The 26,767-nt window shown below is 42.4% G+C and overlaps 1 protein-coding gene across 3 annotated transcripts in view; it reads left to right on the top strand.

Moving 5' to 3' along the window:
• The window catches only part of tbc1d32 (TBC1 domain family, member 32), a 272,496-nt gene that overhangs the window by 177,535 nt on the left and 68,194 nt on the right, over positions 1-26,767 (top strand). For all 3 annotated transcript variants that reach the window (XM_078212743.1, XM_078212744.1, XM_078212742.1), the window contains exon 26: positions 19,184-19,277. In XM_078212743.1, coding sequence (XP_078068869.1) covers positions 19,184-19,277 — 94 coding nt within the window. The remainder of the gene's footprint in view (positions 1-19,183; positions 19,278-26,767) is intronic.

Raw genomic sequence — 26,767 nt, 5'->3', positions numbered from 1 at the left:
ACAGTTGTGAGGTGCAAATAACATTTAATAGTGCTGTTAACATTAACCAAAACTTAACCCTGACTACTGGTGACTTTCACCTGTGCCCTTTTAGTGACCCTACAACTTTCTAATCTTGTGCGGCCTACTGCTTCGTCTCGGTGCTCCCCCAGGATGCACATCGGAGGTGGAGGTGTCCAGCTGTGATCCACGTCCCATTGCCTGTGATGCCCTTGGCAGGCATCCCCTGGGGCGGCCGAGACCTGGAGGGCCCTGACCGACTTGCGGGTGACACTGATATTTCTGTGCCACCCTGTAAAGGTTACTAAAGGTTACTAAGCAACAGCCTAGTCTTTCTTTAAACCGTGTGTGTTTTCGTGCCGTAAACCCTTTAATTACAATGCAGTCACAATTAAAATGATCAAAACCCACAGACGTGCAAGCACCTTTGTTTAACATGAAGCTAATAAATTTTCAACCTTTCCTTACATAGAATTACAGAAACACAAATTAAGCCTTAACTTGTATCTTATTTCTAATACCCACAGATATAGATTACTTAAAGCTACCTCCGTTTCCTGCCACAATAGAGAACTCTGGGGAACACCATTACAAACCTTCCTCCAGCCCAAACATATCTTTGTTTCCTATTATTCAACCAATTCTGTATCCACATTGCTACTGTCCCTTTTATTCCATGAACTATAACTTTTCTCACAGATCTTTTGGTGTGGCACAGTATCCAATGTATTCTGAAAGTCCATGTACAACACATCGACAGCATTACCCTCATCAAACCTTTCTGTTACCTCCACATAAAACTCCAGCAAATTAGTTAAACACTATTTTCCTTTTGGAAATCCATACTGGCTCTTCATAACCAACCTTAAGATCCTGTGGCGAATTAACAGGATGGTTGTGGAAAGAATATTTCCTGTTGTGGGAAAATCTAAAACTAGGGGCAATTGTTTAAAAATAACGGGCCGCCCGTTTAAGACACAGATGAGGAAAAACATTCTCTGAGGGTTGTGAAATTTTGGAATTCCCTTCCTCAGGTGTTGTTTAGGCAGAGTCTTTTAATATATTTAAGGCAGGAGTAGATAGCTAGATTCTTGATAAGCAATGCAGTCAGAGCTCATCAGGGGTAGGCAGAAATGTGAAGTTGAGGTTAAAATGAGATCAGCCATGATCTTATTCAATGGCAGAGCGGTAGCCTACTCCTCTTAATTTGTATGTTTGAATGTAAAGAAACTAAAAGCACTTCTGACTTCTTTAAACAATAGAACAAAACTTTCTCCTTTTAACACATCCATTTCACAGGTATACTTTACACTGTCCCTTAAGTAAAGTTTATTTATTAGTGTCACAAGTAGGCTTACATTAACACTGCTGTGAAATTACTGTGAAAATCCCCATGTCACCACACTCCGGTGCCTGTTCAGGTGCATTGAGGGAGAATTTAACATGGCCAGTGCACCTAACCAGCACGTCTTTTGGACTGTGGGAGGAAACCGAAGCATCTGGAGGAAACCCACGCAGGCACCGGAAGAACGTGCAGACTCCACACATAGTGACCCAAGCGAGGAATCGAACCTGGGTCCCTGACACTGTGAAACAGCAGTGCTAGACACTGTGAAGCAGCAGTGCTAGACACTGTGAAGCAGCAGTGCTAACCACTGTGAAGCAGCAGTGCTAGACACTGTGAAGCAGCAGTGCTAGACACTGTGAAGCAGCAGTGCTAACCACTGTGCCACCATGCCGCCCACTAGTTACTCCAATTAGTTATTTCAATTTCCAAATGATTTTTGGCCCTTAGGGATTTACTTCCGATCAATTCCTTTTCCAGCCTGGTAACTTTTAACCCCTTAACAAATCTGTTACAATGAAAATTTGTTCTGTAGATTCTCCTGTCGCGTAAATGATCTTCAAGCCTCATTTGATATACTTACGTATTTGATCTTTTTAATCTGAGCGTAATTTCCCACCTGCATTCCTGTGCAGTGAACCAGTGGGGTTTTCAGACTCTAGCTGTTACCTCTCTTCCACATCCCGGCAGACTGTCTGTCTGAGAGTTTCAGGAATACCTTAGAATCACTCCCCCTTTCGATGTCCATCTCCATGGCAATGTGAAGCACTTTGTACCCAGGTAGAAATGCTGATTAGCTGTATCTGAGACCTCAACTTTCTTATCTTGAAAGTAAATGTACAATTTACAGCATAACTGAGATTCTCAACACATTCCTGGGACTTCAGAGACTAGCAGTCTAACTATTGGGTGGCACAGTGGTAAGCACTGCTGCCTCACAGCACCAGGAACCCAGGTTCAATTCTGGCCTCGGGTGACTGTCTACGTGGAGTTTTCACGTTCTCCCCGTGTCTGCATCGGTTTCCTCCGACTGCTCCTGTTTCCTCCCACTGCTCCGGTTTCCTCCCACAGTCAAAAGATGTGTGGGTTAGGTTGATTGGCCATGCTAAATTGACCCTAGTGTCAGGGGGATTAGCAGGATAAATGTGCAGGGTTACGGGATTAGGGACTGGGTGGAATTGCGGTTGGTGCAGACTCAATGGGCCGAATGGCCTCCTTTTGTACTGTGGGGATTCTATTGTAAACACTGATTCTTATGCTATAGTTTCCAAGTGTAATACCTTATACTTCCATTCCAACAAAACAAGCTGGGCCTCCCTTTTTTATTTTTAATAGCTGAGTCATCCAGATCTGTTGTCAGGCAGACTTCAGAACAGGCCACAAAACTCCCTTCATATCACTCTAAATTAAAGACACAGTCCCAAAACATAAAAATCTTATAAAAGTCATAATTATAACAATTGATGTTTTCCTACTCCCTCACAAAACTACTATGATCATCATTTTCTTTAAAACCCTACTCTTGATTTCTTCCATTATCTCTATCTCTCTAAGTTGTCTTTCCTTTAGCATTGTCATCTAGTTCTCTGTTTGCCTGTCATACCACATTCAGTTTGAAACCATTGAGAATACACTGAGAATGGTTAAAGTTTCCAGGAACATCCTTGTGATTATAACCATTGTATAATATCTTCCTAGCGCTCTACTATATTCAATAAACTCAGTCTCCTCCATTGACTTTCCATTAGCGGTCCACCTCCGCAGCAATGTTTTATCTTGTATCCATTCCTACCTGCCCTGCTGTAATTGCTGCACTGACTCATATCTTTATGCCTGCACAAACACATCTGACATGCCCAAGGTTCCATCTTTGGTCGCTCCTATTGTTAGGAGCAGTGTGGGCCTGGCAGAAAAAAGAAAGGAAATGGAAGCATTCAAAACAAAGTAGGAAGGCTATGTAAAGCACAATTTTAAAACATCGACCCTAAAGAGAAACTTAAAGAAACCTATTGAATTGAAGTCCAGGAACAAACTGAGCCAGCAAGAAATTCAGTGGAAATAGAGGAATTTTGAAACTGCGGACTGACACTTCTAGGTTGGGAAGCAATGTAGCAATGTTGGGGATACTTGAAATGAAACGCTTGATCAGACATAAGGGCCTGGATTTTCAACACTGAGGTGGGTAACGAGTGTCGGAAAAATTTCAGGCTTGCCCTGCTTGCCTGGGAAGAAAGTGCCCATAAAGACAGGATCATAATTGCTGGAGTGGCGCATGCAGGCTACAGTCATACAGCTGACCAAGGAAAGAGGTGGGAAGTAAACACAGGCAGTCTAATACCGAAATGGGCTGTTTAAAATGTGCACCTCTGGGCTGTGGCAGTTTGCCCATGTGAAAGTAAAAACAGACCCTCCAGCCTTCACCCCCTTGCCCCTGCACACTTACCATTTGTGCCACCTCATGCACCCCCCATGTCAGGCTCTACTTCCCACCCACCCCCTTTGGCCCCTCATGCCCTCAATGTCAAGGTATGGCCTCCACTCATCCACCACTCATGCTCCGAAGGTAGGATATGGCCCTCCAACCCCCTCCCACCCCCAATAAATTATGTAATGAGGCTTGGTTGAGAGCCCATGCATTGATTATTGTGATGAAACACCTAAGCCTCAAAGAAAACAATGCTTGATTTAGAACTGGGGCTCTCTGATTTCTGCTGTCAATTTCACAATGTTTAGTTACACAAGGTTAAGAAGTTTCAAGTGCCTATAGTTTCTATGAGTGAAACTTTAAAGGTTTTGGATGAATGACACCTTTATTAATCTGTAGTGAAGGGACTTTTTTAACATACTGGAAGGTAATGAATGAATGGCTTTTTTTAAAACAACACCCTATTGTCAATATTGGGTTCATTGACTTTACACTGTATGGAAGCAATGGGCATGTAATTGGGGTAGGAGGCATAAGGGTTCATGGGGCTGGTTAGAGGGCCATTGCTTGGTATGGAGGGCATAAGGGGCTTTGCAGGTGGGGGAGGCACATATTTTGACATTGGGGCCATGAAGGACCATGGGGAGGTGGTTGGAGCACATGGCTTGATATGAGGAATCAGGGGAGTGGGTGGGAGCATAGCTTGGCATAGGGGTCATGAAGTGGACCCATTGAACTCACCTTTTTAAATGTCCCCTTGTGAAGGCTAGGGTTCCTGACACCTTTGAGAACTAGGACATGCCTTTCTCCACAATGGAGCCAGCAAGGTCAGAAGTGCAGAGTCTGGGCTCACGACCCAAACTAGCCAGCACCCTTAAAAGGCACTCCTAAAACTCGCACAGCCCATGAGTGGGGTTGAGAATCCCAAAATGGGAATATGCCTCCATTTTTAAAGGGCTCTTTAGTCATCTCAACTTGGTGAAAATGTAGGCCAAGGAATCTGTAAATGGATAGTGATAAGTGAGTGGGGAAAAAATTGGCATGTGATGTATAATATGGGGAATTGTGAACTTGTCCACTTATGCAGGAAGAATAGAAAAACAGTATTTACCTAAATGGAGAGAGATTGCAGAACTCTACGATACAGAGTGATCGAGTTGGCCTGGTACATGAATGCCAGCAGAAGCAGCAATTCTCAGGATATAGGACATGGCTTGGTCAAGGCTATGTAGTGTGATAGTTATTGAATGTGGCTGAAACAAGGACAAAGTACTAGGAGGAAAAGTAGCCAGGGGAATGAGAATTCCAAGAATGAAAAAAGATTTAAGAATAGATTTAAATTCATGTGTGAAAGTTCTTCATTGGCTGTGTTACTTGACATCCAGTTATGAACTACACACAGACTCATCCAGAATTCTGTACCTTAAATTTGCCGTTATGTTTTACTTGTGACATTTCAAGTTGAAAATCTCAATCATAGAACCACATCTATGCATAACTACATCAAGTAATTGTTGACATTTTTAAAATATGTTTTCACATTGTCACAAACTGGCATTTTGAGAGAGAATATTGCAACTCACTCAGCATTTTTTTAAGAGGTATAATATATATGTTGCACTTGTTTGATTTCCCTATCAACTTTATCGATTACATATTCTTATAGTGTCACTACTGGCATAGCATAACACATTCGTTTATACAGTTTCCATTATAAATATGGACGTATGGATTTATAGTGGGAATATAACTGTAATGATCGAATGTGCATTTTTTAAAAGGACTGAATATCATCTGCATGCCCTGATCCAATTATTCCTCTGCAGCTTGCCCTACTTCATCTAAAGATTACACTTGGTCTTTCTTTCCACTCTATGTGGAACTAATAGATACGCGAAGAGAAGGAACGATGTATCATAGATCTTTAGTAGTTAAGGCTAATGCCCAGTCTCTGCCTGTCCCCAAAATCAACTGGCCACACTAGCTTCTGTTTCAGTGGATGTTGGTATCTCGCCCTCCACTACTTCGTTTTCTGCCTTTTCAGCAGCAGCCATTGATAGTATATTTGACAATTGACTCTTGAATTTGAGATATAGATTTAAATTACTCTTGTTTGATCATACTTGGAAAAAGTATTCCTTGGCCTGTCTTGGTAAAATTACATGTTTCCCCCAATGCCGTTGGAGAGGTAAATAGGTCAGGGGAATTCTGTAGATGATGTGTACCTAAAGTGCATTAAACAGAGGTTCTTTGTTTGATCCCCAAGTTTTCTGCAAGTCACCTATGTATTGGGCATGCTCTGAATCAGAACAGGAATTTCCCAAAGGAGTTCTGAACCACGTGGTCAGAATCTCATACAGGGCAGAATTTAATGAACCCACAGGAGTGAGGGAGCTGGGGAAGGTGTTGCTGCAGAGAATTGTGAGGGTCCTTGCTGAATTGGAACCATGGGTGCATGATTCAGATTTTACCAGCAGCAGAAAACATCCAATGTGGCATTGATGCTAAGCCATGGAGAAAATGCAATTGAAGTGATTAAATGGTAATTTCAATTCATTTATAGTCAGTTGTTTCTCAGGTACCTTCAGGTATGTCTGTCAAAGTCAGCTACAGTATAGTTGCCTTCATTTGTTTTTACATTGGATGGAAATGAGGGGCAAGGCGGCCATTACCAGACTGCATCAACAGGCCTCTAAGAGTGGGACAGTAGCCTGCTATTGCTCTCACAGGAACAGTAGGAGCAGATTGTGGTGGTGGCCTCTCAGCAAGACACGCAGAGGGCATTGCTGGTGGGTGCAAAGGGAATAAAATGTTTCAGGCATACGAGGAAGGGAATGACTAACTCTCTCATTCACCTGGTCCGGGTGTTCACTGGGCCGCACTTTTGGAATAAAAATTTGCTCGCGCCACACCAAATTTTTTATTGATAAGAAATACATTCAAAAACAAAAAAAAACAACTAGCAGTGCTTGATTCATAACATAGAACACAACTACTTTATAATATGATCATGGGACATCCAGAAAGTATAAACCAATGCTTGTTTAAACCATGTTTAAACATTTCTTTGATTGTCCTTGAATCTTCCTGCCACACTTGCCATCCTCTCTCGCTGCACCAGTGTGGCGCGCCGCACCCTTTGGGAACCACTGCCCTAAGGTCTTGAAATAAGTGGCTAATGCCATAGATAATGCATTGGTTTTAATTTGCTAAAATTCCCTCGATTTGGAAAGGTTCCTGTAATGTCTTATGTCAGGGATTGTGGGTTTTAAACAAGAAGAAAAGCTGTGGTTAGCACACATAGATTCAAGATTTATTCTCAATCCTCTTGCCTGTACAGAGTACAAACTGGAAGTAAAACTGCAGCCTCTGCAATACCCTAATGACATCACCATTAAATCATGTGATCAGTTCTTAAAGCAACCATGCAACTATTTAAATATATAACATCCCTACCCCTCCTGTGGTCATGACAACAAATTATTACGATGTTACAAATAGGATCAATAATATTCTGGACACAATACTATGCATAATTAATCATTCTAGACGGTCAATAAGAAAGTCGATCAGGAGGACCTCTATTCCTTTTTGAGTGTATACAATGTTCTATAATTCAGCTGTCCTCAACCCTAGAAGTATGATTTGGAACTTCATTCTTCTATTGAAACTAATTCTGCATTATTCTTATGCAAATAATAGCTAAGACACAATCATCAGGCAACTCTTCCATAATAGTATTCATAACACTAGGGACTAAAGAAGTTGGTACCTCTGGAGATGATTCAGAGAAATAATTTCGAGTTAACAATTGGTCAGCAGGCTTCACCAAATGAGTTCATTTTTGGTTTGAACCGTGTAAGAAATTGGATCTATTTTTGCTAAAATTATGGCTGGTACCTATTTATCACTCGTCTCATAATTACATGCTAACAATCAATCTCCTTATTGAAATGAGATTTGTTTTGCCTGCACGTTTCATCTAGAAACTTTGGATTATTGTTGATGCTCTACTATCTGAACTTTCTGGAGGTAATAACAAATTAAATGCAGTTCTCAACTTTCTCTTTAAGAGTAGTAATGCCAGTGAACTTTGGGTAGCATGAGTAGTGTTTCTATCAGCAACCAAAAAGTTCTTCAAATGACTTGATAACGAACCTTGCTCTCTTGGAGCTCTTAAAGAATGTTTCAAGGATCGCACAGTTTAAATCTTTATATATACATCTTATAAATAAACGAGATGCAATAAATAGATATATTTCAAGAATAAATAAAAGCTGCAGCAGTTCAGAGGCAAATGAACCACTCATGTCAGTAGCTTCAGCAACAGGATTAGATGGGTATTTTAAAGTCCTGAGCAAATGTACAATCAGCTGATCGATTTGGTTGATGGATGATAAGGTGCAAATTTTATATGCTTGAATACAATGTATTTTGAGGTGATTCTGTTCTAGTTTACCAAATCTTGCAAAGAATTTGTCAAGTTTTTCAGTGGTTTGCTCAGATGTAGTATAACTCGTGATAACATCCTCAGGCCTGCTCAGTTATGGCGAAGAACATGTAAGCCTCAACTGGACCAGCGAAATCTATTTGCAATCATTGCCATGGCAACACCATCATCTAGGCTCACTTACCTTAACCACCTCGTCAGTCAGGGTTCTTTCAGTGAGAAGCACATATGGTCTCCACCAGCGGGAGACAAAAAGTGATGTCCTCACCATGTCGATTCAAGGCCATTTAAGCCCCCAGATGGTTGGGGACAGGGCCAGGCAATGCCCATGGCGCAGTGTCCACCTGGCACTGCCCACCAGGAACCATGGAACTACTCACTGGGCACTCTGGCACTGCACACCAGGCACCATAACTGTACCAGCAGTGTAGGGCCTGAGAGGGGCAAAGCCAGAGTTGGGGTGAATCAATGATGGGGGGGGTGGGGGGAGCGTGTGGAAGGGGAGCTTCAGAGGAGTGGGAGGGCGGGAACTCTGAACTCTGCCGGAGTGGCGATCAGGGAGAGAGGGAGGGAACTCTGCAGTGGTGGCGATTGGGGTGAGAGGGAGGGAACTCTGCAATCGGTGGGGGGTGGGGAACACTGCAGATGGGGGTGATTGTGGATGGAAGGGAGAACTCTGCAGATGGGGGCGATCGGCGGGGGGAAGGGAAGAACTCTGCAGACGGGGTCAATCAGTAGGTGAAGGGTGGGGTCTGATGTCTGTGGTACAGGTGGGGGTGGGCAGGTACAGGGCACGATTGGTGGTGGGAGAGGGAGGGTTCCAATGTCCATTTTGAGGGGGGTGAGAAGATTGGCAGGAGACCTAGTACATTGCAATGGCACCTCCAGAGTTAAGCGAGCTTAGACTCTGCCCCACCCCCTGCTGGCAAGAATCACATCCTGGTGCTTTTTTTTTGCACTAAGTGCCATCAGATTGTGACACTCAGTTCACCCAAAAAGCCAGTGAGATTCTCTCCCATTTTATTGCTTTTTTAGCACTTCCAATTTTTTTCGTAAGATCGCAACCATAATTGCAGAGGACAATCATAACCTTCCATGAGCTTTCTGTCCACTGTTTCTTATCTTTCATTTAATGTGGACCTATGGACCTACTATACAATCCAAACATAGCATTTGTCTCCCAGTTAGCTGCCACCTTAGAGCTCGAGGAAGCATGCAAAATTGGTTTTGAATTTCTCTGGAGCTGGTACACATAGTGGACCAAATGACTTTCTTCCGAATTGCAAACTTCTGTGATTCTCTGGTCCATACCACTTTGACTTATCATTCTACTTTCATTAGCTGCTTTCACTGCAATTCCACAAACCCCAAGAGGCCAACAGTGAACACAATGAGACAGCTAATGAACCGGAACAGCAGACAGAGAGACCCGCAGTGCAACCGAAGAGGAAAGAGTCGAATTGGACTCCTCCGGAAGGCCGCTGCCCTCGACTTGACATGTATGCCCAAGCCATCAGGAGGTGCGTCAACACCAAATTCATCAGCCGCACTCACAAGACAGCACCGAACATCACCCAAGCACAACGCAACGCCATCCACGCTCTCAAGACCAACGGCAACATTGTCATCAAACCAGCAGACAAAGGAGGGGCCATCATCATACTGAACAGAACGGATTACTGCAAAAAAGCGTACCGACAACTGAACAACGAGGAACATGACAGACAGTTACCCACAGATCCGACCAAAGAACACACCCACCAACTCAACACTCTGATCAAAACCTTTGATCCGGACCTTCAAAACACCCTCCGTGCTCTCATCCCACGTACTCCGCACGTTGGAGATCTCTACTGCCTCCCAAAAATACACAAGGCAAACACACTCGGCCGTCCCATCGTTTCAGGAAATGGAACCCTGTGCGAGAACCTCTCCGGCTATGTCGAGGGCACCCTGAAACCCATTGTACAAAGAACCCCCAGCTTTTGTCGCGACACTACGGACTTCCTACAGAAACTCAACACACATGGAGCAGTTGAACCAGGAGCACTCCTCGTCACAATGGATGTCTCGGCACTCTACACCAGCATCCCCCACGATGATGGCATTGCTGCAACGGCCTCAGTACTCAATGCCGTCAACTGCCAGTTTCCAGATACAATTTTACAACTCATCCGCTTCATCCTGGACCACAATATCTTCACCTTCAACAACCAGTTCTTCATCCAGACACACGGAACAGCCATGGGGACAGAATTCGCACCTCAATATGCCAACATCTTCATGCACAGGTTCGAACAAGACTTCTTCACCGCACAGGACCTTCAACCGATGCTAAACACTAGATACATCGATGACATTTTCTTCCTTTGGAGTCATGGTGAGCAATCACTGAAACAACTATACGATGACATCAACAAGTTCCATCCCACCATCAGACTCACCATGGACTACTCTCCGGAATCGGTTGCATACTTGGACACACGCATCTCCATTAAGGACGGTCACCTCAGCACCTCACTGTACCGCAAGCCCACAGATAACCTCATGATGCTCCACTTCTCCAGCTTCCACCCTAAACACGTTAAAGAAGCCATCCCCTACGGACAAGCCCTCCGAATACACAGGATCTGCTTGGATGAGGAGGAACGCAACAGACACCTCCAGACGCTGAAAGATGCCCTCATAAGAACAGGAGATGGCGCTCGACTCGTCGATCAACAATTCCGACGCGCCACAGCGAAAAACTGCACCGACCTCCTCAGAAGACAAACACTGGACACGGTGGACAGAGTACCCTTGGTCGTCCAGTACTTCCCCGGACCGGAGAAGCTACGGCATCTCCTCCGGAGCCTTCAACATGTCATTGATGAAGACTAACATCTCGCCAAGGCCATCCCCACACCCCCACTTCTTGCCTTCAAACAACCACGCAACCTCAAACAGACCATTGTCAGCAGCAAACTACCCAGCCTTCAGGAGAACAGTGACCGCGACACCACACAACCCTGCCACAGCAACCTCTGCAAGACGTGCCGGATCATCGACATGGATGCCATCATCTCACGTGAGAACACCATCTACCAGGTACACGGTACCTACTCTTGCAACTCGGCCAACGTTGTCTACCTGATACGCTGCAAGAAAGGATGTCCCGAGGCATGGTACATTGGGGAAACCATGCAGACGCTATGACAACAGATGAATGAACACCGCTCGACAATCACCAGACAAGACTGTTCTCTTCCTGTGGGGGAGCACTTCAGCAGTCACGGGCATTCAGCCTTGGATCTTCAGGTAAGCGTTCTCCAAGGCGGCCTTCACGACACACGACAGCGCAGAGTCGCTGAGCAGAAACTGATAGCCAAGTTCCGCACACATGAGGACGGCCTAAACCTGGATGTTGGATTTATGTCACATTATCAGTAACCCCCATAGCTTGCCTCCTGGGCTTGTAGAATCTCACTAGCTGTTCTATCTGGAGACAATACACATCTCTTTAACCTGTGTTGAATGCTCCCTCCACCCACATTGTCTGTACCTTTAAGACCTGGCTGGCTTTAGAGATTTGCATTCTAATTAGTATTCTGTAACTTGATTTCTGTGTCTGTGCGCTGTTTGAGAGCAGTTATCCACTCCATCTGACGAAGGAGCAGTGCTCCGAAAGCTTATGGTATTTGCTACCAAATAAACCTGTTGGACTTTAACCTGGTGTTGTGAGACTTCTTACTGTGCTTACCCCAGTCCAACGCCGGCATCTCCACATCTTCATTGCAATTACCAGAGCATTGGATTTCCAGCTTTCAACTATTTTGTACTGCTGCTCCTATCATCTCAGTTGTTAACAAGTTTGAAGATTCATCTGAATAAATAGCTCCAACTACTTTATCACATGCTGAAGTCATTCTTACTTTCTCTAAGCTATGCTCATGGCTGTCAGTTCATGGTATATCTCCTGACCCTTTTCATGTCAACTAATTAGGTTTGCACGACTTCACCTTCTCCATATCAATAATCTCCTGTATGAATCATCCAATCCTTTTTGCTGATGATTCGTGAATGATTAAAAAACTCGAGGTGTACATACTAAAAAGACTGGTGTCAAAAAGCTATATTAAATAATCAGGTAGTCAAGGTGAAATCAAGAACATAATTTTGAAAGAATAGAACAGAAAGCAACATGTTTAAAATCGTCTAAAAAGAATCAGTATTATGAAGAATATCTTTTCTGAAAGTGATAAATGCATCAAATAAATTAAATAAATTGTCATGCAGAATAGTGGAGTTAGAAACATTTAGGACAATCAAAATGCTGACTGATGCTTTTGCCACAGAATTAATGTATTAGTGCAGGATCTATAAGTGAAAAAAAAGCTTTTTCTCATCCTTGATTCAAAATCCTCCAGAGAAAATAGCCACCTTTCCTCATGCAGTGTGATGCTGGATCACTACATTTATGATTTTCTTTCTGTTCAGTGGACAGTGAAATTTGTGCTCCTTTCACTTCTTCAAAAGCATTTTAGAGCTGATTTTCATTACTCTAATTTCCCAGGAGGGCAAGCATGAAAGACGTGACCAACTTGAAACTTGAGTGAAGATTTGTATCACTGGGTGCCTGTTTCCACCCAGGACTTCCAATTGTGTTTTTTGCCCAATGCATTGCTGAGTGGCACTGCTGTCGGCCGCAATTCTCCAGAAAAAAGCTAAGTGCTGCAGCAGTGGGGAAATTGGAGTGTTTCCTGCTGGCACTTGCTGTGCTGCAGTGATGCATTTTGATAGAACTAACATAGGGGGGAGCTATACGATAAATGGCAGAACCATAAAGGGTGTAGATACGCAGAGGGACCTGGGTGTGCAAGTCCACAGATCCTTGAAGGTGACGTCACAGGTAGAGAAGGTAGTGAATAAGGCATATGGCATGCTTGCCTTTATAGGACGGGGCATAGAGTATAAAAGTTGGGGTCTGATGTTGCAGTTGTATAGAACGTTGGTTCGGCCGCATTTGGAATACTACGCCCAGTTCTGGTCGCCACACTACCAGAAGGACGTGGAGGCTTTAGAGAGAGTGCAGAGGAGGTTTACCAGGATGGTATGGAAGGGCTTAGTTATGAGGAGAGATTGGGTAAACTGGGGTTGTTCTCACTGGAAAGACGGAGGATGAGGGGGTGACCTAATGGAGGTGTATAAAATTATGAAAAGCATAGATAGGGTGAACGGTGGGAAGCTTTTTCCCAGGTCGGTGGTGACATTCACGAGGGGTCATAGGTTCAAGGTGAGGGGGGGGGAGGTTGAACACGGATATCAGAAGGACGTATTTTACACAGAGGGTGGTGGGGGCCTGGAATGCGCTGCCGGGCAAGGTGGTGGAGGCGGACACACTGGGAACGTTTAAGACTTATCTAGAGAGCCACATGAACAGAGTGGGAATGGAGGGATACAAAAGAATGGTCTAGTTTGGACCAGGGGGAGCGGCGTAGGCTTGGAGGGCCGAAGGGCCTGTTCCTGTGCTGTATTGTTCTTTGTTCTTTGCTGAAGTGGTCTCATTCAGCACGTGCACATGGGTCAGCACTTCCCTGATGGGAACCACACTGATTTCCTGATTCCCCAGACACCTAATTCGCTGGAGTTGAGAATCAGCTGTGACCCATGATGAGCGAGAGCTTATACACTCCCCATAGCACTGCCTGCCACTGCAGGCAAGAAGATGGCTGGAAGGAAGGCAGCCCCGAGGCTCCTAGACTCGGACCTAGACCGGATGCACAATGCAGTGAAGGAGAGGAGAGTCACATTCTTCCACATGTGGGCAAAAGACCTCCAGGCAGTACCCTCAACCCAGCATGGGATGCGGGTTGGCGGCAGTAAGCGCCAGCGGCCTGACCAGGAGGACCGACTTAAAGTGTCGCAGGAAGTTGAATGATCTCCTTAGAGCTGCAAAGGTGAGTGCACACTTGTCTGGCCCGGGAGCATTCCCAGCCCTGACCATTAACCCTCCCGCCACATGTCACCTTACAACCATCCAACACCCCAGAAACCAGCATAAGCCCCAGAATCCTCTCCACGCTTCCTTTCTGCCTCAATAGCAGTGATGAGGAATTTTGCCTCCTGGCCTGGCTGAATTGCAAGATTCATGGAAATTCTGTGAGGAGATGGAGAAGGACGGGGGAGTTAGCTGGGCCACTCAGGCCTGGACCCTCAGTTCCTTCCTACTCCCCTTGTCATCCTGCATACGAAGCCAGCCCAACCCTTACTATTCCTATTTCCTACCACAGCCTTGAGGGGCTGCTACTCTTATCATCTAACTTGCACAGTCATGGATAATGCCCAGCGTCCCTTATTGTCGTCAATGACCTGTCAACCAGGGGCAGCCTCCCATCACCTCCTCAGCAGTGGAGCAGCTCGTTTTCTGGTTAAAATGGATGCCACTTTGCGACCCCATGCATCCTACATCCATCAGTGCTGCCATGTGGTCCATTGTATGAGGCACTAGACGAGACCTCAGTATGCGTGGACCACAAGCCTCAGACCATGCCGACAACTGCCTCTTCCCCTGAGCCCAACTTGGAGGTTGTGGATGAAGACATAGCTGCATTATTAATGATGATGGACAGTTGATAGGAGGCTTAATGCTAGCAGGAATGTGAGACGGCACAAGCGCCATCAGAGGCGAACAAGTAAGCCCGTAGGATGCTCAGGCTTGAACATAACACTACCATCTTGCTGTTGAGTGACCACATTCCTTAGAACAGGCCAGCCAATGTAGGAACTGTGACTTAAGCTAATGTCAGTCCATAACTTCTAAAGAGCAGCACCAATTGGCACCCACGGGACTTCTGGTAGGGGAAGTGGAAGCATCGCAGGAGGCTATCATCCATTGCCATGACATTAGCGATGCCACGTTCCATGAAATAATTTTTTTTAAAAATAATCGCTGGGTTTATGCACAGTTCATCATATTAAGTCTGCACTGAACCACTTCTGACACCAATAAAAGTTATTGGAAAAGAAAATTGGGTGGGATGTTAAGCGGGCTGACAATCTGTTATTGTTCATTTTGTTTTCCTGTTGTAGATCAATTTCATCCTTTTTTTTACTCTTCAACAGTTTCTTATCCATTCCCAGGGTTTACCCCACGCCCCCACAACATACATATATAGAAAATAGAAGCAGAAGGCAGCCACTTGATCCTTCGAGCCTGTGCCGCCAATCATTTTGATCATGGCTGATTATCAACTTCAATACCCTGATCCCGCCCCCCCCAATAGCACTTGACCCCCTTTAGCCCCAAAAGCTATGTCTAATTCTTTCTTAAAATCACACAATGTTTTAGCCTCAACTATTTTCTGCGGTAGTGAATTCCATAGAAAATGGGTGATGAAATTTCTCAGTTCTAAAAGGTTCACGCCCTATCCTCAAATTATGACCTTTAGTTTTGGACTCCTCCACCATTGGGAACATTCTTTCTGAATCTACCCTGTCTAATCCAATTAGAATGTTATACGTTTCTATGAGGTTCCCTCTCACTCTTCTGAACTCAGATGAATATCATCCTAATGGACTTAATCTCTCCTCATATGACAGTCCTGTCATCCCAGGATTCAGCTTGGTAACCTTTGCTGCAGTCCCTCTATAACAAGAGCATCCTTCCTCAGATAACAACACCAAAACTGTACACAATACTTCAGGTGTGGAGTCACCAAATAAGCTTAATTTAATAACCTTTCTTGTGAAAAGCATTTTGTAAAACAAGGCATACCATGTCATATGGCTAACTGCTGTCCACATGGGTGATCACTCTCAATAGACTTCTATAGCTTACTTATTCTAATGTTCATATAGCAAACTTGTAATCATTGAGGGAATTATTAATCTCTTTTCTCAAGGTGTTATTTGGTCAGTCGCCAGCAGTGTGTGGAACATCCAATCTATAGAAAAAAGATTATCCACTTTAGTTAACATTATCAGAATTATTTCATAGAACATCCTGAGCACACTCAGCTAACTCCTAAGACTGGTCAGATATAAAAATGATTGAATAATTTTGTTTTTGAGGAAAAGCCTTCTGGGGATGAGTGGACAGCTGGAGGGCAAAGCAAGCCTTTCTATAATTTTGTGTAGGAATAGGGTTGGTCACATACAGGTACGTCCGATGTTATTTTACAAAACATTTTAAATGAAAATCACTGCTTACATGATTTTCAACTAGGACTGACTCTTGCCTGGCCACCCAAGTTATGTGTGGAATGTGATAGTGTAATCATTATGGTTGTGGGGCCTGCAACTCAGAATTTAAGAGTTCCAACTTACACCACTGTTACAATCCTGTGAGGTATCACAAATATTTGAAGATATCAAACAACCCGCAATTAACCAACAGAACTATGCCACAAAATTTCATGTTTTTTAACAAAAACAAACTTTATTGTATATATAGACAGAGAGAAACTGAACAAAACAAACACTGCCAACTTAGCATGATAAATTATAAGGACTTAAACTCTAGTTCTTGTTAGCTTGAAATTTTCTTTGAAGACACAAGTTTTGAGGTCCTGTCCTATCTTTGGACATACATAAACTGTATTTTCCCCAACCTGCTCCCACAAATTCTATATAGCTTTTTCTAAGCTGACAATTCAAGCTGCCTGCTTTCTGCCAGAAGGCTCTGTGAAGTTCATTTTAATTTTGTCCCACTAGCTGCAAGCTAGAATGAACCTTCCAGCTACTTTTCACTTATGAAACCCAAACTGCACTATCTGCTTCTGTCAGCAAATGCACACAGATAAATTAAACAAAGGAACCTTCCACTCTTAACATCTCGTCTCCCTGATGACATGGCATGCTCTTGGATGCTTTCAAACATTAAAGTAAACAAATCATTTTCCTTCCATGCTACTCTTTGATTCTGTAACCCATATGAATAATTTATATCGCTAATAGAGTTTTACAACCCCCCTGTCCCAGAATTGTTGGCCCTGTTAAGGAACTCTCTTGTTTACAACCTGGTTTACCTTATTTTGATCTGTGAGCTACATACATAATTTAAGTCTTCTCCTGAAGCAAGGCTAGATCTTCTGACTATTATGCTAAGATAGCAGATCCCCTCTAGTTTATTGCTTTTGTAACGCTGCCCATGACCTTGTGAGATAAACATAGGTTAGTATTTAACTGTAATTGACTCCAAACTTGTTTGAATTGCATTTGCTTCAGCGTTGCTTATCAGTTTCTTACCCATTTATCTCCAGTGAAAGTTTTAATTACTAATATTAGGAATTATATTCCAAAACATATGAATTAGATATTCACAACACTGTGCCAAGTTGTGAAATGGGGAAAAAATGGACTGGCACCAGAAAAGGCATCACCATAAAAACCACTGAACCACTTTTGTTTTGAAAAATCCAACCTCTTCAGGAGTGTGGAACTGTCACCTCAGTAGGTCACTGTATTTCCACACTTATGACAATGCATGATCTCTAGAATAGCTTCGTTGGTTTAAAAAAAATCAAGACAGGTCAACATAGGAAAGAAATATATTTTTGCCATCATTGCCAATTTTTTTTTTAAAGTATTTTTTTGTTGTCATTTTAGTATTAAAAGTAGAATATCCATTGGAGAACTATTGAATGAAAAAATATTCAGCTCACGAGCAGGCTGACACAGCCCACGCACAACTTCATTAATCATGGATTACAGTTAGGTCATGAATTTATTAACATCTTGCCTTATCAAGCAGTATTGTCGAATTAATGCTAGTAAGTGCCTCATCGGGGAGACGATGAGTTACAAATTTCTATTCACTGGGAATCTGATTAAAACTGTCCACATTCATTTAACTTAGAATCTTTAACAACATCAGAGAGAGCTGTTACATAATTTCTTCAAACTGAGAAGGACAGTGTTCGAACAGATCATTGCCACTGAAATGCCCTTTCTCCTTGTCTTGTTAATAAATTAGCTAAAATATTTTCCAGGTGGCTTTTAATTTTCCCTAATAATTTTTTTCATGATATTTATTACAAGCTTTGTTAAATACCCATTTCATTAAATAAGCAATTCAAAGATTTTGAAGAATTAATTTTACTTTGAACTTAACATTCTCAAACTTCTATTGATATGATGCAACAGCCACAGCAAAGTCTTTTCTCACTTAGGGCCTTTTATAGCTTTCTGATTGCAATCGTAGTGATGAATTTTCAGCTTGAGAAATTATAGGAACAAAAATTGAATTAGCATTGTTTGAAGATCCATGCGAGTATGTTTTTTTAATTTGTTACAGAAATTGTATTGTAGTCTTCAAATGGTTTAATGATCAATTATGACAATTCATAATTATTGGAATTTGCACTTTTAATAAAACGTACATCATCACTGCAGAGTCTGGATTTTAAAATATTAAATAATTTGAGCTGTGTGCAGTTCATGATGGATGTGGTTTATAATCTTTCTGTGGCAGTTGTTCTTCTCGTTTATTTTTCAGACAAACTAAGTCCCATTTTGTGATGATGCTCATCAGTATGCTCAGGTTGTAGTATTTGCTGCAGTGTTTCCTTTGTATTCTGCATGCTTCTATTAGCTGTCAACTTTATACAAAGGACAAGGAAATTACTGTCATAGAGAAATATTAGTAATCCTGCTGAAATTACAGTAGTTATTTTCCCTTGAGGCTTCAACATCTTATACATAGACATCAGTGTGATCTAAGAATGGTGCCTGCATGGATAACTATGTTAGCTTTTGCATTCATGGAGAAAGAAAAGGATATCTATCATTCCGTTTTTTTTTTACAATTTAGTGGCATTGCATTATGATATACTATCTTCAGTGAGAAAGTAGTGAACCCTGAAAACATCAAAGACCAATGATACTGTTTTAAAATATCAATAAATATATAAGCTGTGCTTTGTAATGTGGGGAATCATTACTTTACATCTGTTCTTACAATTTCATACTGCACTCTTCTTTCCAGGGAAATGACCCATATCGTTGGCCGCTATTTTCCTCTTACCCTTTACCAAGGTGCTACCTTCGAGAGCCATTGAAAAATCTTGCTCTAAAACAAGGTAAGATGCCAGAAATGAGTACGTCAGTGACCAATGGAGTTCACATTTCACGTGTTTAAAGTAATGGAAACAAACTGCCAAACACTTCAGCTAAGGATTGCACATAACATTCTTTCATACTTTTTACAGGTACCATGGTGTTCCCATATTATTAAAGGAGAGAATTATTTGGTGTGGATTGCTATAGGTGGAATAAACATAATTGACCAGAACTGCCACACCATTGGCTTTGCCATTGCTTTAGAATTCTAACCATAACTATAGAACTAGAAAAATAATCCTAAGGGTAGAGGTAGACCAGCTATTTCCAAACATAAGTCTTCAACTCACATATATTGATGCTGAAAATCAAACTTGGTATGAAAATAATAGTGCTGCTAAGATGTTAAGAATAACTATTATTGTTAGATCAGTAAAGTATATGTTTACAACAAAGCTGAATAATTTAAATGTACGCTATCTTCAGCCATCTCCTTTCTTTTCACACTTACTATTCAAAGTATTTTAATTTGTGTTATTATTACTCCTTCTGTGCCTTTCAAGGCACAAATACTGGGTGTCCTTGATAGGTATGTCCCTGTCAGGCAGGGAGGAAATGGCCGAGTGAGGGAACCGTGGTTCACAAAAGAGGTGGAATGTCTTGTGAAAAGGAAGAGGGAAGCTTATGTAGGGATGAGGAAACAAGGTTCAGATGGCTCGATTGAGGGTTACAAGTTAGCAAGGAATGAGCTGAAAAAGGGGCTGAGGAGAGCTAGGAGGGGACATGAGAAGTCCTTGGCGGGTCGGATCAAGGAAAACCCCAAGGCTTTTTACTCTTATGTGAGGAATAAAAGAATGACCAGGGTGAGGTTAGGGCCGGTCAAGGACAGTGGTGGGAACTTGTGTATGGAATCAATAGAGATAGGCGAGGTGATGAATGAATACTTTTCTTCAGTGTTCACCAAGGAGAGGGGCCATGTTTTTCAGGAAGAGAAGGTGTTACAGGCTAATAGGTTGGAGGAAATAGATGTTCGGAGGGAGGATGTATTGGCAGTTTTGAATAAACTGAAGGTCGATAAGTCCCCTGGGCCTGATGAAATGTATCCTAGGATTCTTTGGGAGGCGAGGGATGAGATTGCAGAGCCTTTGGCTTTGATCTTTGGGTCCTCACTGTCCACGGGGATGGTGCCAGAGGACTGGAGAGTGGCAAATGTTGTTCCTCTGTTTAAGAAAGGGAATAGAAATGACCCTGGTAATTATAGACCGGTTAGTCTGACTTCGGTGGTTGGTAAATTGATGGAAAAGGTCCTGAGGGATGGGATTTACGACCATTTAGAAAGATGCGGATTAATCCGGGATAGTCAGCACGGATTTGTGAAGGGCAAATCGTGCCTCACAAATTTGATAGAATTTTTTGAGGAGGTAACTAGGTGTGTTGATGAAGGTAGGGCGGTTGATGTCATATACATGGATTTTAGTAAGGCGTTTGATAAGGTCCCCCATGGTCGGCTTATGATGAAAGTAAGGAGGTGTGGGATAGAGGGAAAGTTGGCCGATTGGATAGGTAACTGGCTATCTGATCGAAGACAGAGGGTGGTGGTGGATGGAAAATTTTCGGACTGGAGGCAGGTTGCTAGCGGAGTGCCGCAGGGATCGGTGCTTGGTCCTCTGCTCTTTGTGATTTTTATTAATGACTTAGAGGAGGGGGCTGAAGGGTGGATCAGTAAATTTGCTGATGACACCAAGATTGGTGGAGTAGTGGATGAGGTGGAGGGCTGTTGTAGGCTGCAAAGAGACATAGATAGGATGCAAAGCTGGGCTGAAAAATGGCAAATGGAGTTTAACCCTGATAAATGTGAGGTGATTCATTTTGGTAGGACAAATTTAAATGTGGATTACAGGGTCAAAGGTAGGGTTCTGAAGACTGTGGAGGAACAGAGAGATCTTGGGGTCCATATCCACAGATCTCTAAAGGTTGCCACTCAAGTGGATAGAGCTGTGAAGAAGGCATATAGTGTGTTAGCTTTTATTAACAGGGGGTTGGAGTTTAAGAGCCGTGGGGTTATGCTGCAACTGTACAGGACCTTGGTGAGACCGCATTTGGAATATTGCGTGCAGTTCTGGTCACCTCACTATAAGAAGGATGTGGAAGCGCTGGAGAGAGTGCAGAGGAGATTTACCAGGATGCTGCCTGGTTTGGAGTGTCGGTCTTATGAGGAAAGGTTGAGGGAGCTGGGGCTGTTCTCTCTGGAGCGGAGGAGATTGAGGGGAGACTTAATAGAGGTTTATAAAATGATGAAGGGGATGGATCGAGTGAACGTTCAAAGACTATTTCCTCGGGTGGATGGAGCTATTACAAGGGGGCATAACTATAGGGTTCATGGTGGGAGATATAGGAAGGATATCAGAGGTAGGTTCTTCACGCAGAGAGTGGTTGGGGTGTGGAATGGACTGCCTGCAGTGATAGTGGAGTCAGACACTTTAGGAACATTTAAGCGGTTATTGGATAGGCACATGGAGCACAACAGGATGGTAGGGAGTGGGATAGCTTGATCTTGGTTTCAGATGAAGGTCGGCACAACATCGTGGGCCGAAGGGCCTGTTCTGTGCTGTACTGTTCTATGTTCTATGTTCTACATTTTCCTTGTTTGTTTTATATTTAAATTGTAAGTGTCTGCTTTTCTGTGCCTCTGATATCCTTTCATTCTTTTTGGATTTCAAGGCACATCTTAAGATAAAATTCCTACAATGATAACTAAAACTGAATATTGAAGTCTGAACTGACCATATCATTGAAACAACCTTGTCAAGCCCTGATAACCCTCTCAAGGCAGCATTCAGAAATCCAGCTAAAGAAATGATGCTAACCAGGTAGTGGGAATGATGGAAGGATTAACATGCAGTTGCATCAATACATCTTGCTAATTCAAACAGTTTTTCTGTGGGCTTTTCAGATGAACATAAAGTCAATTATGTTCGGGAAAAGTAGAATCAAGACTCTTATGTTTTGTTTTTACTTGTGCATGTTTGGCTTTTACCCATGAACCGGCATTATGTTATGGGATCATTTATCTGAAAATTTTCTCTGCTACTTTAATCGAAATGTTAACCAATTTATCTGAACTGAAAAATATCAAGACAAATACTTTAAATGTTCAGTGAAGCAATTGAAATCAGGTGTGCTGAAGGTGCCAGAATTAGAGGAGCACAAATACATTGGAGGTGGGAGAAGACAAGGCCATGAGGCATTTGAAAACAAAGGTGAGAATTTAAAAATTGAGATGCTGTTTCACTGGATACCATTGTAATTCACGAGCATGGGAGTGCTGAGTGAACAAGACTTGGTACAGAAACAAAGATATGGGTGAGGATTTCAGAAGCAAATGGAGATGGAAATAGGTGAACTTTTTGATGGTACTGATATCTTCTCATAGGACTTGGGAGGAGTAGTAGCCCATTCAGCTCTTTGCACCTGTTCCATCATTCAGTAAGATTGTGGCTATTCTTGTTGTGTCAACTCCGTTTTGTTATCTGCAAAAAATATTGTGGATCCTTGCACTTAAAATATTAGAAGGATAAGGAAAATCAACAATAAGATTAATGATTGAAGTGTCGGGTAAGAAGAAAAAGGGGGAAAAATATGTTTCTTAAATTTGGGTAAATTGCTCTCAGCTGCAGATGTTGAAGTATGTAGCAGCAGAGTGGGAGATTCACTACACACTTGAAAAAGGATGGAAACACACTGCGTGGTTTCAAAAGAGAGGATTTTTCTGGTCATAAAAAGGTCAGATTCCAGGCGCTATCAGGCATACTTGAAAAGGAGGGATGCTCTGCTGGTGCGCCTGGGGCCATTTGGAAAATAAATATCATGTCAATGATCTCACGGTAAAAAGGGGAGTACTGAGATGACAAAATAAAGTAATATACTGATGAGTCTTAAATTGCTAATGCCTGCAAGACAAATGGCGGGCCAATTAGGAGCCATGGATCCTTTCAATTAAGAAAATTAATCATGGAGATCCTATGCCGAACATTTTCAGCATTTGGTACAGTCGAATAAAATTGCAAATGAACTACTCGTACCAGATCTTCTCAGTGCAATAGGAGGCAAAATCTTCAATTTGCTCCAGAGCTTGGTTCGTCCAGCAAAGCCAGGAACCAAAACTTACAGTGATTTGACAAAGATCCGTGAATAGTCACCAATCATCACGGAATGTTTCAGGTTCTACCGAAAGAATCAAGTGGAAGGTGAAAGCATTGCTCAGTTTGTGGCAACCTTAAATCCTTTAACTGCCATTTTTGGGCTGTGTAAAGACTTATCTTCATTAGCTGCTAGTCAATTACAAAGATGGTCATTGATCTTACCTTATAGGTACCATCAATCAGAGTGCCATGGTAATGCTGATGCATTATCATGCTTACCATTATATATTGAGCAGATGCCATCTACTAGTTTTTCTAATATTTTTCGTTAGTAAATAATTTGCCTGTGACAGCTTCTCAAGTTCAAAGACATACCGGAAATTATCTCATGATAGGGAAGGTGATGGATATGGTATTAAAAGGAATGAAAGCTGAATGCCTTGAGCACATTCTGAAACCATATGCTTGAGTTGACCGTCCAAGTTGGGTGTCTATTGTGGGAAATCCGAGTGATCATTCCTCCTAGTCTGCATGAAAGAATTATTGAAGAATCGCATGAAGGACAAGCTAGTATAGTCCGGATGAAGGATTTAGCACGCAGTTATTTTTGGTGGCCAGGTCTGAGTGCTCAGATTGAAGAAAAAGTTGGATAGTGTTAACTCTATACACGAATATAAAATACACCACCCTTGTCTTCTTTACACCCTTTGGAGTGACCTAAAACGCAGTGGCAACAATTGCATGTAGATTTTGCTGTCTATTTGAGCATTACATGTTTTTAGTCATAATTGATGCACCCTGGCCAGAAGATGTTATTATGAGATTTACTACATCTGAACAAGCTGTTGAAAAACTTGACGAAAGCTTTGCAAGATTTGGTAAACCGGAACAGATCATTAGCAATAATGGTTCATGGTTTACTTCACATGAGTTTGAGGATTATCTCAAAGTAAATGATATTCAGCATATAAAATCTGTTCCTCATCACCCATCAACCAATGCATTAGCTGAAAGATTTGTACAATCCCCAAAATATTCTTTAAAAGCTTCAAAAGTGCTAAGTTCGTTATCACGTCCTGTGACTGGCTTTTTGGTATCTTTTGGAAAAACTACACGTGCAACCACCCAAAGTTTGGAACTGTGTTTGATTTGTTATTACCTCCAGAAACTTCAGAGTTGTAAAGTATCAACAACAATCTCAAGTTGCTAGATGAGACGTGAGAACCAAATTACACTCATTTCAACAAGGAGATCAAGGGTTAACATGTAATTATGCCTCAAGTGAGAAATGGGTACCAGTCAAAGGTTTAACAAAAACTGTTCTAATTTCTTACACAGTTCAAACTGAGGATGAACTAGTTTGGTGATACCACGCTGACCAAATAGTTGTAATTTTGAAATGGTTTCTCAGAAACATCTCCAGAAATATCAGTGAATAGTATGACAGAAAACTCAGTTGAATCTGAATTGCCTGATGATTGTTTCTATGCTACTATACCATGTGAGAATGATGCAGAATTAGTTCCAAGACCAGAAGTGTTTTCTGAAATTCCAAATCATACTTCGATGGTCAAGGACAGCCAAATTACAGAATGTTTTATACAACCAAAAGGGAATAGACGTCCTCCTGATTGACTCTTATTGATCGTGTCTAATGTTTAATGATGCATAGTACTATGTGTATTATTGTTATCATGATTACTGAAGTAAAGGGGGAGAAATGTTATATATTCAAGTGATTGCATGATTGCTTTAAAAGCTGGTCACTTGATTTGATGGCGATGTCACTGGGGTATTTCACAGGCTTCTGCTTCATTTCAATTTCTACCGGTACTGACAACAGCTCCTACAATAAATCTGTTGTTATTTTGAACCTATGGGCGCAAACCATATCAGTTTGTTTAAAACCCACACCCCTTAACATAGGTAGGAATTATAGAAATGGCCTAGCAAGCCATTCAGTTGTAGCAAATCACAAAAAAAGTCTCAAAGGAATGAAACCAGATAGACCACCCGGTATCCACCTAGGCATCGGAAACGGCAAACTCAGTCCTATCAACTGTGCAAGGTCCTCCATACTAACATCTGGAGGCTTGTGTCAAAATTATGAAAGCTATCTCACAGACCAATCAAGCAACAGGCTGACATGGCCATACTCTCAGAATGATACCTTACAGATAATGTCCCAGACAGCACCATCACCATCTCTGGGTATACCCTGTCCCACCAGCAGGACTAACCCATCAGAAGTAGCAGCAATCATATATAGTTGGGGGGCAGTAGCCCTGGGGGTCCTCAACGTCGACTCTGGACTCATCTGATGCAATCATGGCATCAGGTCAAACATAGTCAAGGAAACCTGCTGATTATCCTCTACCACCCCCCTGAATCAGTACTCCTTCATGCTGAACACTATTTGGTGACAAGGGCACAGAATGTACTTTTGATGGAGGGACTTCAATGTCCATCACCAATAGTGGCATGCTAGTACCCCGACTAACTGAGATGGTGGTGAGTGAACCAATTAGAGGGAAAAGCACACTTGATTTCATCCTCACCCAACCTGCATGCCACTTGTGCATCTATCCTTGACAATATTAGTATAAATGATCACCACTCAGTCCTTGTGGAAACAAACTCCTATCTTCACATTGAGGATACCCTCTATCACATTATGTGGCACGATCACCGTGCTAAATGGGATAGCTTTTGAACAGATCTAGCAACTCAAGTCTGGGCAACCATGAGGCACTGTGTACAATTAGCAGTACCGGAATTATACTCGAGCATAACCTGTAACCTCATGGCCCAGCATATATCCCACTCTACCATTACTACCAACCCAGGGGATCAGGACTGATTCATGAAGAGTGCAGAAGGAGATGCCATGAGCAACACCAGGCAAACCTAAAAAGGTGTCAATCTGGTGAAGCTACAATGCAGGACAATTTGTTTACCATATATCATAAACAGCGAGTGATAGACAGAGCTAAATGATTCCACAACCAATGGAGCAGATCGAAGCTCTGATTGTGAATGGTGGTGAGCAATTAAATAACTCACTGGAGGAGGCAGCTCCAAATATCCCCATCCACAATGATGGGGGAACCCAGCATATAAGTGCAAAAGATAAGGCATTTGCTACAATCTTCGGCCAGAAGTGTCGAGTGTCTCCAGGACGAGGGGTCATAGTTTGAGGATAAGGGGTGGTAAACCTTTTAGAACTGAGGTGAGGAGAAATTTCTTCAGCCAGAGAGTGGTGACTGTGTGGAATTCAGTACCACAGAATGTAGTTGGGGCCAAAACGTTGTCTGATTTCAAGAAGAAATTAGATATAGCTCTTGGGGCTGAAGGAATCAAGGGATATA

This window comes from Mustelus asterias, chromosome 5 (assembly GCF_964213995.1).
Source record: "Mustelus asterias chromosome 5, sMusAst1.hap1.1, whole genome shotgun sequence".
Taxonomy (NCBI): Eukaryota; Metazoa; Chordata; class Chondrichthyes; order Carcharhiniformes; family Triakidae; genus Mustelus; species Mustelus asterias.
The sequence above is the reverse complement of the archived record's forward strand: the minus strand, read 5'-3'. Positions and strand labels throughout refer to the sequence as shown.